At 41.5% G+C, this 15,210-nt stretch overlaps 1 protein-coding gene across 2 annotated transcripts in view; it reads left to right on the forward strand.

Moving 5' to 3' along the window:
* Positions 1–15,210, forward strand: part of arhgef18b (rho/rac guanine nucleotide exchange factor (GEF) 18b) — a 39,080-nt gene that overhangs the window by 14,778 nt on the left and 9,092 nt on the right. For both annotated transcript variants that reach the window (XM_061033545.1, XM_061033546.1), the window contains 19 exons: positions 1,299–1,366; positions 2,316–2,361; positions 3,532–3,724; positions 4,381–4,472; positions 6,175–6,315; positions 6,549–6,799; positions 6,882–7,007; positions 7,144–7,261; positions 7,355–7,609; positions 7,946–8,022; positions 8,252–8,430; positions 8,588–8,661; positions 8,991–9,176; positions 9,411–9,557; positions 9,904–10,019; positions 10,546–10,614; positions 10,798–10,845; positions 10,990–11,271; positions 11,570–11,719. In XM_061033545.1, coding sequence (XP_060889528.1) covers positions 1,299–1,366; positions 2,316–2,361; positions 3,532–3,724; positions 4,381–4,472; positions 6,175–6,315; positions 6,549–6,799; positions 6,882–7,007; positions 7,144–7,261; positions 7,355–7,609; positions 7,946–8,022; positions 8,252–8,430; positions 8,588–8,661; positions 8,991–9,176; positions 9,411–9,557; positions 9,904–10,019; positions 10,546–10,614; positions 10,798–10,845; positions 10,990–11,271; positions 11,570–11,719 — 2,618 coding nt within the window. The remainder of the gene's footprint in view (positions 1–1,298; positions 1,367–2,315; positions 2,362–3,531; positions 3,725–4,380; positions 4,473–6,174; positions 6,316–6,548; positions 6,800–6,881; positions 7,008–7,143; positions 7,262–7,354; positions 7,610–7,945; positions 8,023–8,251; positions 8,431–8,587; positions 8,662–8,990; positions 9,177–9,410; positions 9,558–9,903; positions 10,020–10,545; positions 10,615–10,797; positions 10,846–10,989; positions 11,272–11,569; positions 11,720–15,210) is intronic.

A 15,210-nucleotide genomic window follows, 5' to 3' on the forward strand; every position in this document is an offset into this window, starting at 1 on the left:
GTACATCCTTACATGTTTTGCATCGAAGGCCATGATTTTCTTGTCCACGTCAGCCTGGTGTTTCCTAGCATGGTTGGGATACGACTTTGCATAGTGATAACTTCATTTGTTTAGTCCCTCAGAAAAGGCTTCTGTTGCATACCTTATACAGTATGTAGCCAGGCTGAGAGATTGTTTTGTTTTCTCTGTCGAGTAATTGAGTTGGACATGGAGGGAAGAACCTCTGTGCCTGCGGCATTTGAAAAAAAAACCTCTTATCTATTAATCAACAAAGATATAATCATGAATTTCATCTGAAGCTGATCTGTTGCTTGTTTTCCCTACATGAAGAAAAGAAAAGACAGAAGAGAGAGTTAATACTAAGATAAAGGGAGTTCCTGTTAATTTTGGCAGCTACTTTAGATTTAGTCTTGAAAATGTGCATTTTGTTAGTCATTTTACCCTGAAAGTTTAATTTAGTTTTAGTCAACGACAAAACATGTTAGTCCAGTTTAAGTCAATACAAGTCATTACATTTTAGTCATTATTTAAGAAAACCTTTTCTCTCCTAAATCTTATTCAGTTAGTCTTCATTTTTTCCCCAAGTGTTTGATAACTGCAATTGAGTGATTAACACAATAAATGTACAATGTAATGTATGTATATCTATCTCTACAGCCAACCACACACACACACACACACACACACACACACACACACACACACACATCTGCTCCTCCTGCTCTCTTCCTGCCATCACACACACCTCTCCTCTCTCCCGCTTGTATTATGACATACAGATTGGTTGCACAATTAGGAAATATTATGGATTCTGAATATCCTGACCACCACTATCATGTTCCATATTGTTTATGAATAACAAATCATACCATTTGTCATCATAGTTTTTATAGTCAATGATCACTTTTTAGCTCAACATCGTCTCGTCTTCCTAAAAAAAAATAAAGTTGCAGTTGAACATTTTTCATCAGATAAGAGTTATAATTGCCGCAATGCCATTGGCCAGAAGGCTTTCTTAAATGTGTGATGAGAGTTCTTCCATGTCAACTAAATCCTTGACATTGTAATTGCTCACAGCGGCGCCTGAAGAAGCCCTGCCTCTAGGTGTTTGTTTCAGCACCTTTCACACTTTCTTACTTTGAATGTGCCTTCAGGCGTCATGTGGTTTGTTTTGAAATTTCAATTGGGGTTTACAGATTCACTGTTCCACGTCTTTTTAGTCCACCCACAGGCCTAGGCGGCTGCCTCAGTGTACTCAGTATCTATTGCGACACTGACTCTGTTCCTGTTTTTTTCAGATTGTGCTGTGAACGTTCACAAGAGCTGCAAGTCTCTGCTGGGTGACTGCACCAGCAGCAAGTATAAGGTAAACTCTACACTAACTTGTGCTAATGTGAAGTCACCCTTGTACTGCTACTTTCATCGACTTATTATACACACATGTCCATGGTCAAACTGTGGATAAGTAGACAATGAATTTGAGAGTGAAAAAAAGACAGACTTAAGATAAAGGATGCATCGTTCTGACTTCTTCAGGACTGATATGGATACCAGTGCTCTGAGGTGTAGGTTAATAAACGGTAGCAATCCTGGTTCCAGTGAAAGAGACGGGGATCATTCATTAACTGCAGAGAGCTGACTTTTTAGTTCCCTCACAGAGTTGGAGTGTCACCTCTTGGCCTATCTTGTGCTGACATGAGGTTTCATTCATTTAGAATTGTTCATAAAATCGACCTGATAAAATGGCCAGGAATTGTCCCTTGGATTGTTATCACACTGCTGTAACCCAAGTGATTGTGTACTATCATAGCATTGTTACTTTATTATATGCAAAAAAAAAAATTAGGATTCGGTTGCATTTCTTTCATTCACTCTGTATTATAGTATGATCATTGTAATGAACAAAATTTGCCAATGACTTATAGATGAATGTGCTAATTAAGTGATTTTAATCTTTATCTAGCTACGTGTTTTCATATTTAACAAACCCTAAGGGTGCTTGAAACCACAGCTGTTAGGTGGATTATGCTTCTTTCCATGTTGCAACAAAACCTCATTGGAGAAGCTTAAATCAAATTTTGGCAGGGAGAGCTGTGCAGAATTTTCTTTTTCACCCCGCAAGACCAACACAACTGAAGATTACTCTAATGAATCTGCCTGAGATAGATTTGCCTGTTAATCAAAGTCCTTGGTCATGTGAGCAGTCAGGTCCATTAGGAGAGAGAAAAAGAAAAAGAGTGTGATTTTTGGATGTTTTCTAATCTGTCTCTCAGAAAGATTGTTAGAATGTTTTCTGTCTTTATTTCTCTTCACAGAGAGACTCTTTGCCAAGGGCTGGTTCATCAGGATCTCCCAAGCTTGGTAAGCAGAACGTTCATGTGCCCTTTGTGAATCCCTCTGACCACAGTATCCATGGAGGAGGGGGCTGCATTGATGGATTAATTGGTGGCTAAGTCCCAATTTGTAGAATTAAAACGCTGGTTGCCTCCCTGGTGTTTTATAGAGGATTAAAAAGACAAAATCTCATGATATCTGTATATCCTATTACTTGCTCTTAATTTGTGTGTGTGTGCCTATGTATGTGTGAGTGTGCTCACACACCAAGCGTCAAGGGAGGGAGAAGTCTCTGACAGGCTATAAGCAGAGGTAATGATAAGCCATTGTTAAAGACTGTCAGGTGATTTATTAAGGATTTCTCTCTTACAACAGTTTCCTACTTTATTCTTGTAGTTTCAGGTTATTTGACTCAAAATAAACATGCTTACATGATGTATTATTATTAGTAATTATTGTACCCTAGTACATTTCAATCAGTGTTAATTGCATCCTTAAGCAGGCTCTGTTACATGTGATCAAACCCCCAGGAGACATTAGTGGCTGCAGTAGTGGCAGCTTAAGTTAATCTCCTTTAGCGTTTGTTATTCTCTTTTGAACAGCTGGAGTCCTTCCAGCCACACTTCATCTCTCCTCATGCCCTTCTCTGGCCAATCAGTACCTATTGAGGCGGTGGTGTTGTTTTTTTTCCAGAGCTTTCAACAGCAGAATAGACCAGAAGGATGAAGAGGGGGGATTATAAAAGCAGACGTCTCATTGGCTTTACTGACTGACACTGTGACGGACTACAGAACATATTTGCTTTTCCTATCTTTGAGGCTTTGACAATGGAGCTAGCAGTTAGAAAAAACACTAACCAAACCGTAGGGGCTTCGAGAGATTGCTGCAGGATTTCAAAACCATCCTCCTCTTCCTCAACAGGGGGTCTGTCCAGTTCTGTTCATGTTCAAGTATTGATGCGGCGTGACCTAATCACCTGCCGATTTCTCCGATCCGTGCGTCAGTATAGGCTGAAAAATAACTGGGGTCGACTTGCGCGGCAGCATCCACTTTCCACTTTATCCTCCTCCTCCTCCTCTTCTACTCCCCAACGGTCACACTCTCTTTTCTCTGTATCCTCTGCTCATTTCTCCTCAACTTCTCCCCGCATATCCTCCCATTTCCTCCGCTCAACTGTCTCTCGTATTTCCTTCCCAGCATTAAAAGAACGTGACAGAGACCAGGAGCAGTCACAGGCCCTGAATGGCCACCCAGGTTTTCTCATCACCCCAGGCATGACCATTAGTCAGTGGGGACCTTGCTCTCAGCCGACTGCCACCCATAACATCAGCTCCTACGCGGGCCCTTCCTCCAGCTTCGGCCACAGCCTCCGTAACCACAACAACTCAGGGTGAGTACAGCTTCCTTGTCAGTTACTGTGTGGTCAACTTAAGGCCCTTATAGGGTGCAGAAGACGTACATTTTTTATTTCTATTTCTTTGCAACTAGTTCAGATTAAAAAGTGTTCACCTGAATGACAAGATTCAGGGTTGAGAAGTGGGAAAAACACGAAAAGAGTAGATTTCTTTCTCTTACATCGATAATTCTGTAGATGTTTGCAGGACCTGCTTTATGCTAATACTGGATATATTTAGTTTCTCAATGCTATCATAAGATGTGTATTTATAGATGACATCTCAAGCCGGCTGTCTTTTCTAGTGTAAAAGCCTTTTGAAACTGAGTCTAGACAGTTCCCAGAAGTGGACTATTTTGTCTTGTGCATCTCTAAGAAAAGTATGCAGGGAGATGGGAAGGTAGACGGAGAGACAGACAAAGCACAGTGGAGGTTTAAACAGGCACAGAAGTTAGGGAGCCATGATGGGCAACAATAAGCAGATAAGAAAATGTAGCTGGCTGGGTTAAAGTTCTCTGTCCAGTTTTGATTCATTGATATTTTGAAACTTTAAGTGCAAATGTTGGCTGTTCAGGCTGCAAGCAGCTAGTGGGATTTAGGGTTATCAGTGTTAGTATGTATGCTACCTTGGACATGTGGTTGTCGTCCCTCAGATCCCTCCCCGGGGACATGGATGAGACAAAACGCTGCAACGAAGACGCAATTTCCCTCGCTCCCTCCACCACCGAGTCCATCATCGTTGAAGGTGAGTTGTCTGAGGAGGTGACAGAACTTTGAATTTGAACAGCTCTGGTTTGGATTGAAATGGTTTCCAATAGAGACATTTTAAAGGTGGTGACAGAGTCTACAAGAGATCAAAGAGTGACAAACTCATTTTAGGTAGTGGGCTGGATTTGTTCAATTGATACCACATTGGGAGCGGACACATTTTTTACAAAATCAGTATGACTCAACACATGGACATCAAACAAGTGGTAATTTTTTAAAAGACACATCTGTATCTTTCATTTGTTGTCGCCCTCTCAATGGGCAGTTTTAAAACAGGTATGAAAAACCCAGCAGTAAACTATTATTTTTCTGAAAGAAATCTGAATCTAGAATATTTTGTTCATTAACATGAAAAACTCCATCAAGCACAATAAAAATATTTAAATGTCTAGTCAAAATGTACAAATATTTCACTACTTTGTGATAACAGGATAAAGTGAAAAAGAAAACACATATTAAAGTGAAACTCTGCTTTTATGAACATTTGCCCTAGCCATTTGTCTCAGGATGAAGTGTGTGCTTTAGTGAGAGTCACCTGTGTGAGGTGTTGTTCACCTTCATCACAGAGTAAACTTTCTCACACAGTTTAGTACTTCCAAACATGCAGAGCGTCCAAGCAGCTTGTAGGCAGAGTTGGGGCATTGTTTCAGGGATGACTTGTGGGAGTTGGGCACCCACAGACTCCTTGAGTTTGCCATTACATCAGTGTTCTAACTGCTCTGTTTGGATGTGTAAACAGACTCTTTCCCCATAAACTACAAACAGATTATTGAGCATTTCAGAGCGACGAGTCGGAAAATTGCTGTGTGAACTGGGTCCCAAGTGTGCTCAGTTTATCTACACATTGCGCAGTTGGGAACATACTGGGTTAGACCTGGTTTGTCACTGTTTGGTAGAGTTGCCCAAAGTTACCTTCCTGCATCTGAGTCTCCCACAGGTGGAGCTTGGCTTGGAAAGCTCTGACTGCATGATACATGTCTGTGATCACACACAGTCTGTCCCTGAAGCTGCAGGTTTTGCACACTCAGACACTCTGTTATGCCACACAGACACAGCAGAGGGGAGCTGGAGCTCCTTATTCTCTGAGCTGGAGTCCTGATTGGCATGCTGACCATTGTGGTGTATTATTCACTGAGTGAACAGTGATAGTTTGTCTTCAGGGAGTTTTTCTTTAAATCCAGGGAGGAGAGAGTGTGGAGTGTGTTTAATGAAGTCAGGGGTGACCTCACCCTCTCTCATAAAGCTGCTGTGTGTGGGAGAGAGAGATACAGGCTAACATGATACAAGCAAGCCACTTACAAAAATCAACTGCACCAGATTCCCAGTTCTGATACTAACTGTTTTGTCAGTCTGAAAGGAGCATACTTAGTTTATATCCACTTGTCAATTTTTGATTCATTATTTTCAGCCCTGCCAAACGAAAAAGATGAGACATTAAGTCAGCAGTGAACTATTTTGACCTTGGCTGATTCCTAATAAGTTATTAGTGACTTCTCTAACTCGACTTCTCTAAGTCGGCCCTTTCTGTCGATAAACTTAAACATATATACATAAACACACAAATATTTTGAAATCTTTAGTTATAGTATAGAGAGTGTTCACTAAACATCTAGTTTTCTTCGATGTTATATAATGACAAAATGCAGCCCAGCTCTTCATGCCTTTCCTCCTCTCCTCAGATGCTCACTATGCAGCAGTGCGGGCTGATCTGGAGTGTGATGCTCAGGACCTGGAAGCAGAGTCATGGAGTTTGGCAGTCGACCAGCAGTATATAAAGAAGCACTCTAAAGAAATGGTGAAGAGACAGGATGTGATATATGGTAAGTTTAAGTCACACAGATCATGTTAACACTGTCCAGTCAATCAGTAGGATGCCTCATGGATTGATTAATGGGTAGCTTATTGATCAGATCATTTTTGTGAGCTATGAACAATACTATGAAGGGTTTGGATGGCACGAAGCACATGCTTTGTGTCCATTACATTTTAAATGCATTATCAGTGTCTGTACTTTAAATAGAAAAATTAACTTTTTTACTCTGTCACTACTCAGAGCTGATGCAAACGGAGATGCACCATGTGCGAACGCTGAAGATAATGCTGCGTGTCTACTTCCGGGAGTTGAAGGAGAACCTCCAGATGGACTCGGGGAGGCTGGAGTGTCTGTTTCCCCGCCTGGAAAACCTCCTTGAGCTTCACACACATTTCCTGTTGCGTCTCAAAGAGCGGCAGCGAGAAAGCCTTGTCTCGCCCAACGAGAGAAACTACGCTATCAGCCGAGTGGCAGACATTCTGATCGCACAGGTAAAGAGGAGGCAGATAGAAGTGTCCAATTAAATCACACATGCATAGAAAAGGCAGAGATGACATGTTCTTTTTCCTTCAGTTCTCAGGTGAAATAGGGGAAAGGATGAAGGATGGCTATGGAGATTTCTGCAGTCACCACACAGAGGCTGTCAGCTACTACAAAGAACAGCTACATAACAACAAGAAGTTCCAAAACATCATACGGGTAGGCCACACGAGCAGGCTTCTGATGTTTGTGTCAGATTTTATCCACACAATCTCTGTAGTACTGCAAATCAAAACCACATTAAGTCTGGAAAATATTCAAATAGTGTCCATCTTTGTTTGTTTGTTTTTTCCAGAGAATTAACAACCTGCCCATTGTGCGGAGATTAGGAGTGACCGAATGTATTCTGTTGGTGACACAGCGCATAACCAAGTACCCAGTACTAGTGGAGCGTATTCTACACAACACTGAAGGTGAAGATTTCAAGAATTCTCAGAATTGTTATCCTAGATAAATTTTTTTCATGACAAATCACTTTTGCTTTAACCTCTCTATATTGCTTCTAGCTGGTACGGAGGAGAATGAGGATCTGATCCGGGCGCTGGGTCTAATTAAAGGCACCATTGTTCAGGTTGACGCGCTTGTTAATCTTCACGAGAAGAGTTCTCGACTCCGAGACATACACAACAAGATGGAGCCAAAGGCACTGGGAAAAATCAAAGATGGCCGAGTGTTTCGCAGGGAGGACCTGGCACAGGGGAGGAGGCGGCTGCTGCATGAGGGCACAGTCAACTGGAAAGCGGCTTCTGGCAGGCTAAAAGGTATGACTGAACTCAAAAGTTTAATATAAATGTAGTACTCCTGCTGTCACTGGACTTAAATCAGATTAAATAAAAAGAATAAAATATATACCATATATTAATACAAATATGTGCAATAGGAGTAATGAAAAAAACTGTACAATTATTCAGGATATTGATGCAGATCTCAGAGTATAAACAGACTTTACTGATTTACTGTGTAGAAATGTTCATATATGTATGCAATGTCTACTAAAAGAACAACTATTTTCTTGTGCTTTGCAAAGTTTAGGAGTAATTCAACATGAAAAAAGTGTCTGAAGTCTTGATGTGTTATTTGTAAATGTGTCCTTACAGATATTCTTGCAGTGCTTCTATCAGATGTGTTGCTCTTGCTACAAGAAAAGGATCAGAGATATGTATTTGCTACAGTTGTAAGTATTTTTTACGTACTTAATCTACCAGTATGACACTTTTTAAGAATCCCATTTGAGTATCCAAGAGGAACACTCACATAAGGGCTGTAGTATGTGAGTGGGAGCAGAATTGAGTCTGTTTTTTCATGACAGCTCTGTAAATGTCCTTCTTCAGATATAATTACATTTAGTGCCAGCAATTTAAAAGCTAACCTTTCTCGATCTCTCCTCCTTTTCCTTCCCCCAGGATAACAAGCCGTCAGTGATCTCTCTTCAGAAGCTGATTGTCAGGGAAGTGGCCCATGAGGAGAAAGCCATGTTTCTAATCTGTGCCTCCTCAAATGAGCCAGAGATGTACGAGATTCACACCACCTCCAAGGAGGAGCGGAACAGTTGGATGACACAGATTCGGCAAGCCGTTGAAAGGTAGCTGCGTTTGCACACATAGGAAATACACAAATGTTTGTTTCTTTTTTTCACATTTTATGATAAGATTTGATGGAAAACAGTTATAGTAACTTTACAAGAGCCTTACTCGGTTTTGCTTCCCCTCCCCCCCACCCGTTATGTCCTGTCGCAATAGTTGTCCTCACACAGAAGAGAGGCTGTTCAGTGAGCAGGAAGAGGCACGAGCCTTCAGGTTAAAAGAATTTCAAGGTAAGAAATTTGCTATGACACACTGTTAATAACAGGAAAATACCATATAGTCAGCCACAAGGGGGTGATCATGTATCGTATTGACCTTACAATGTTCCAAGTGGGTTTGACTTTAAAAAAAAATAAAAATAAAATTAGTATTAAAAAATGTTTAAATACGCTAGAATTTTTGTTTGTATTTATTTATTATTTGGGGGAAAAAATCCTGTTTCAAACACCTTTTATGTAGAATGTAGCTCGTTATGAGAAAAACTGTTCTTCTTCCTAGGAAACCAAATCCTCTCTATCCATGGAATCCTCTAATTCCATTTTAATGTTTCTCCATGTAGAACGTCTGGGCCAAAAGGATGCAGTGGTTGTTCAGGCTCTTACTGAAAAGCTGCAGCTGTTTGCAGACATGGCAGAGTCGGTGGCAGGTCCAGAGGACACAGCTTCACGTTCCAGACTTCTGCTTCGAGGAGATGCCTCAGACCTCCAGCAGGGGGAGACCCTGCTCAAAGGAGCTATCACTGAGGGTGAGACAATGCTGCATGATATGTGCATCAGCTTAAGGTACAGAGGCATGGGAACATGGTTCTGGGTAAAATTTATTTCCTAATTTTGTCACCTTTTTGTCACTGTTCCGCACCCTGCAGCTCTGAAATACATCATCAGTTTATAGCTTTGTTAAAAAATGCTAACCTAAAGCTTTATCTCTGTACAATCCTAAATTGAAATTGATCTCTCTCTCTCTCTCTTTCTCATGTCAGTGGAGAACCTCCAAAACCTGCTGCAGTCTGGAGTGAGGGAGGAGTCTCCAGTCCCCCGTCTGGAGGAAGTGTGCGGCTCTGGGGTTCTGCCGAGGCGAGCGGATACATTTGGGGGCTATGACAGCAGCCCCACCATCCTCAGTAAGAGTGAGTCCTGCATAAGCCATGCCCCAATGAAGTCTACTTTTTAACAGATTGGCAGCTGTATTTCAGTCAACTTATATGCTATTAAATTAAAAAATAAATTGGATACATCTTTGAAATATGTGTGTATGTTTGTTTTTTTCTTAAAACTAATTTCTCTGCTGCAAAGCCAGCAAACAAATGGAAGCATTTCCTGGCAGCTATGTTCCAGTTTTATATGTATTTGTGTGTTAGGTCTGTGCAGAATTTGTTCTTGTCCATATTCCTGTGTATTTGTTTGTTTTAATCATTTGTGTGTCTGTCACCGTTCCTGTTTCTGTGTGTGTTTGTGTTGATGTGTCTGCGCCAGATGGCAGTGTGAAGAAGAACTTCTCTGGTGAGTCCAGAAACAGAGACAGAAGCCAGAGAGCCAGCTCTGACCCTCAGCTCAAAGACCTGTGTGGCAGCCACACCCTGGAGCAGACGGTAGGGACATAACCTAAACACACATGCACACACTCTGTATGTCTTGGGATGAGTCACTGTTATTTCCTGTAAATAGTAATAATCAAACCAAGTCATCTGAAAAGATTCCACATCCTGATGTTTACTGTAACGATGCATTACACAGTTCACTTAATTTGTTTAGATTCAATAATATTCTCATTGACATACCAGTTGACCCCATTGAGACTGATCAGGTGGTCAGAACAGAACCACATGGGACTTAGTTTTCCTCAGTTAAGTAGCGTGCATAGACTCATAATGACCTTCCAAAATTTGTGGTCCCACACATTTATTATTTTTTAAATTAAACAATTTTATTCTTCTCTGACCTATGCTTAACTGTGTTGTGTGCCATAATGTGTAGTAGACTAAAGTACTCTTCGTTTACAAGTGAACAAAAAAACACTATATATTTTGTATCACATTATTGTGTATGTTGGTTAACTGTATATAGCAGTACTCACAGTCTGTTTGTGATTTTGTTTCATTTGTCTCTGTTGTTCAGGTTGATGAAAGCTGCTGTTCTCCTGCCAGATGGAACCGCATCTGGTCCAACTCCTTCCCTGAGGCTGAGGTAAACTCTCCGTCCCTGGTGATCAGTCACCTTGTGCAACACGGCACTGCTGGATTTGATATTGAATAGCTACAGTATGCCTGCTAATATGAGAATATGCAACTCTGAGAAGTTCTCTAATCCAATGGAATGATGCATTGTTTGTATATGATTGTGATAACCTCTCCTGTCTCTCTTTACCAGTTCTTTGACAGAGTGCTGATGCTCTCACAAAGGCTCTATAGTCTGCAGGTAATACTGTTTATAAAAATGTGAAAAATAGTTTCACTGTTATTTGGTTTATAAACAAACATTCATTCAATAGAAAAATGTCAATGCGGCTAAAATTGATTAATAACTACGGTATTTCGCTATGACTCGTGTTTCCATCCTCAGGCGATAATATCACAGCAGGACAGTCACATTGAGCTGCAGCGGGCCTCGCTGACTGAGCGTGCCTCCCTGCCAGGCCGCCACAGAGGGAATGTGCTCCTGGAGCAGGAGAAACAGAGAACTCTGGCCCTGCAGAGAGAAGAGCTGGCCAGCTTCCACAAGCTCCAATCTCAGCACCGGCAGGAGCAGCAGCGCTGGGAGAGAGAAAGAGAGAGGCACCGCCAGCAAGTGGAGGCCACTGAGGCCAGACTCCGACAGAGGGAGGAGGAGTGCAGGCAGCTAGAGGTGAGGTGCTCAGTCGTACCTGAGAGCTGTGGAAGGGTCTTTGCTGGCTAAACACTAAAGACAGAGTTGTATTGTCATTTGTCAAGAGATGAAATACTGTTACTATAAAGAAATAAATTGTATGATTTGAATACAAATGACACCTAGTTTGTTAGGGAACATTTTCGCTTCATTATTTATGATTGTTCATCAGATCAATGAGTAAATGTCACACACTCATAAGTAGTGTTTATAAGTAAAAAAAAAAAATTAACATTTCAATAATACATCATTTAACATCATTGGTAATTTGATGCAGGATCATCTGGCTGAAGAGAGGAAGGAGCTGGAGAGTCAGAGGGAAACTTACCAGCAGGACCTGGAGAGGCTGAGGGAGTCCACCAGAGCTGTGGAGAAAGAGAAGGAGCGCCTGGAACACCAGAAAAAGATCAAGAGGAAGACTATTGAGGTGAGGAGCATGTGTGTGGAGATGATGGACATCAGCGGGCTGGTATGAGATTGTTTCTACAATATAAACATAATATGTAGTTGTTACACAAAATAATACACAAAATTAGCTTGAATCAAGGTATTATAATATTTCTTACTTGGGAAGGCTCAACAAACACATGTAGACTAGCTTTTATAAGTGAAGACAAGATTGAATTTACACACGAGTATTAACCTAAGAAAATGTATGCTTTATTGACAAATGGTTGTAAGAAATGGGGTATGAATGAGCAGGAGTTTTCCCGTTCTTCTTACATCTTTAAATATCATAATTTAAATCGTCATAGATCTCGTGCTGACACATCTAAGGTACTCTGAGTTGAACAACTTTCAAAACAAATCTTCTTACTTTCCTTCCCTTGCCGCTGCAGGATTTTTTTAGTTCTCTAAAGCCCCGTTTCCACCAAGCAGTTCGGTTTGCTTCGTCACGGTACGGCATGCATTTTGTGGCGTTTCCACTATCAAAAGTCGGGAAAGGTCCCCAAATTTCCGTCCCGTACCGTCCTACTTTTTGTTACCCTTCTGTTGGGGTGCCAAGTCTACCGATCCGACCCTAAAAAGGGGGAGCTGAACACTGCAGTCCGTTGATTGGTCGAAAGAATCGACACTTCCTGTGCGACAGCGGTAATAAAGGACGGCTGTATTTTTCCTCGTGGCACACAGCCTTGTCTGAAACAAAGCTTCATTGCGTTTTGTAACAAAGAACCACAAGCCAATGAGAAAGACCACAAATGGCTGGATGTCCTCCATTGTTGCTGTGGAAACGCAAACAGGATCAGGCTTTACCGAACCAAACCGTACCAAACTGTACTGATCCATACTGGACCGCTCGGTGGAAACGGGGCTTATGTAGTTCAGGTTGTCTTCCTGGTAGAAAAGAAGCTTTCTGCTCCCACAGCCTGTTTCATTGACGGGCTCCCATACAACTGATTACATCTCTTACCACTCAGACTAGGAATCCACCTACGTACACAGGGAGCAGTATTTCTCTTAACCTTCCTTCACCTCTGCTCTTCCTCTTCTCTCCCTGTTTTGCCTTACTTGTATCCGTCTTCTCTCCTTGCAGAACAATGTTGCCCATTGTTTGTGAGTTTCATGGGAGAAGAAGAGTGGGGAAAGATCCACTGACTGTAATTTCATGCCCTGTGCTAAAAGGTGGTTCATGTTTGTATCACCTCACATCTTTTAGGCCACCTTTTAAAGTTAACTTTACACTGCAGTGCCTTTCAGTCACACCTAAAATCTATTTTTAACACTTTAATCTTTGTCCCTCTACTCAGTACATATTTTGGACGTTAGTCAAACAAGCAATTAAGACTGATCACAAGCTCCATAACCTGACTCACACACAAGATCCTGTCATCAGGATGGAGGCCATGTTTAACACACCTAATGATCGGATTGTTCATGCTGAATAATACTTCCAAAATAAAAAAGCCAATCCGGACGTGGTTTATTTTGTCCTGCTTTGTTGGTTTCCGTACAAACTAGGAGACTTTTTTTTTCTAATAAGTTGGACCCACAACCTGACAAGCTGTCCCTTTAGTGTAAGACTGTTACATGTGCTGCAGACGTGTTCTTCTTTATTGAGGTCCTCTTCAGTGATGTCAGTGGTCCCTCTCTCTGCTGCCAGACATCCCTACCTGGTTGACGCCTGACAATTATTTCTGATGGGCAATTTTTTCTTCATCGTGCACACCGAGCCGTGTAACTGACGGATGAAACAACAATCCGATCAAGTCCTGACTTGTCCCCTGAAGAAGCTGCAGTGCTTTTGTTCAACTGTGAATTCATTTTTTATTCTTATAAATCTACTTAAAATGTTTTGCCTGGCACATTCAGAGATCTGTGTATCTGTCTACTGGGGGTGGGAATTGCAGGATAATACACAACATGATTCAGTATATGGCCCAGGATACTGATAATATCGGGATACTTGTGATAATGGATATATTGTAGGACAATCATTATAATGATGCATCACAATATCTGATTGACTTATAGATATAAGTCTGATAAACACTAAATTGTGGGATTCATATATTTTATCACTACAGTGAGTTTGACCTTTTATCATGCTGCATCCCCTCACTTCTTTTGACTGTCCAACATCCTGCTCTTTATTTATCTTGCTACCATCTTCTTCACTGGCCATTAACTTCCGTTCATGTTACCCTCAATCCCGTCATCTCCACTGGAAGGGGTCATGAGGTAGTGGTGGGGTCGGTCGATTGGCAGGGAAATCTGTCCAGAGCACCGTGTTTATTTTTATAACTGTATTTGGTACTAGCGATTTGATTATGGTGTCACATGAGTCCGTCTCGCAATAACAAGCTCCTTCACTGGTGTCTAAAGTCAAGAGCCGCTGACATGACATTATTGCATTAACCATGTCATTACTGCACCTTGAACACCTCATAGTATCTCCTTAAATAGGACCCTCTGGCTGAATTGACCTCATCTGTTCGATGAGCAATACAGAGACCCTGGTAATTAAAGAGGCTTTCACAAAAGTCAGCCATGGTGACTAAGATTGCCGAGTGGTTTGTTTGTTTGTTACTGTACATGGACTACAAGATAAGCACTTGAGATGTAGACTGCTGCACCCCATTAAACTGTGCCCAAAACATTGATTTGAGAAAAGATAAGTTCTGTACGAGTGTATTTTGCACACTTGTAGATGTACATGCTTTAGTTTTACACAGCTGGCTCTGCTGTGGGACTTTTCTTGGCTGTGGATATGGAAGATTCAGAAGTGGTTTGTTCCCCCTCTGCGTCGAACACATCAAACAGCCTTTTCATCAGATGTGAGCTCAGGATCTGTTCCAGGCTTCAAGCCAGCCTGATATCAACAGACATTCAGTCACCAGCAGCCAACTTCAAGACTCATCAGCAGATCCGTGGAGCTATTGTTAGACCTCATAAAAAAAAAAGACACGCCTCCTTGTGTGTTTCGGAGCATGCGTGAGTGTTTGCTAAACAGCAATGCTAGTTGCGGCATGTCCTGACTTCAGAGGAAATTTTCTTTCTTGTATTATCTCATCTGATCAAAGTTGGCCCTGTGATAAGGAATGCACTGGGCTCAGGCTTTTTGATTGGCTCTGCCAGAGGATGGAGCCTTGGGTCTGATTGCTCAATTAGACTGTAAAGACGTACAGCATGTTTATTATCAAGGTTAGAGATAAGGCTTTTAGGGCTGTGATTGACAGTAAATATGAGAGTATATGTTGAAAAAATAAGAACAAAAATCAACTGTATTTAATGGGAAGAAACCTCTTAAGGTAGGAACTGAGCTCATCACCATAAGGTCAAAGGTATAGTGCCTGACCTCCTGATGGAATCTTGGGGGGGGGAATTGCATCAACGAATAAGCACTGCTCTTACTTCAGTAACATTTTTGGAGAAGCCTTCAGGCAGTGCACTTTATTTAACAGCTAGCCCTTACTGCTG

The sequence above is a fragment of the Labrus mixtus genome, chromosome 3 (assembly GCF_963584025.1).
Source record: "Labrus mixtus chromosome 3, fLabMix1.1, whole genome shotgun sequence".
Taxonomy (NCBI): Eukaryota; Metazoa; Chordata; class Actinopteri; order Labriformes; family Labridae; genus Labrus; species Labrus mixtus.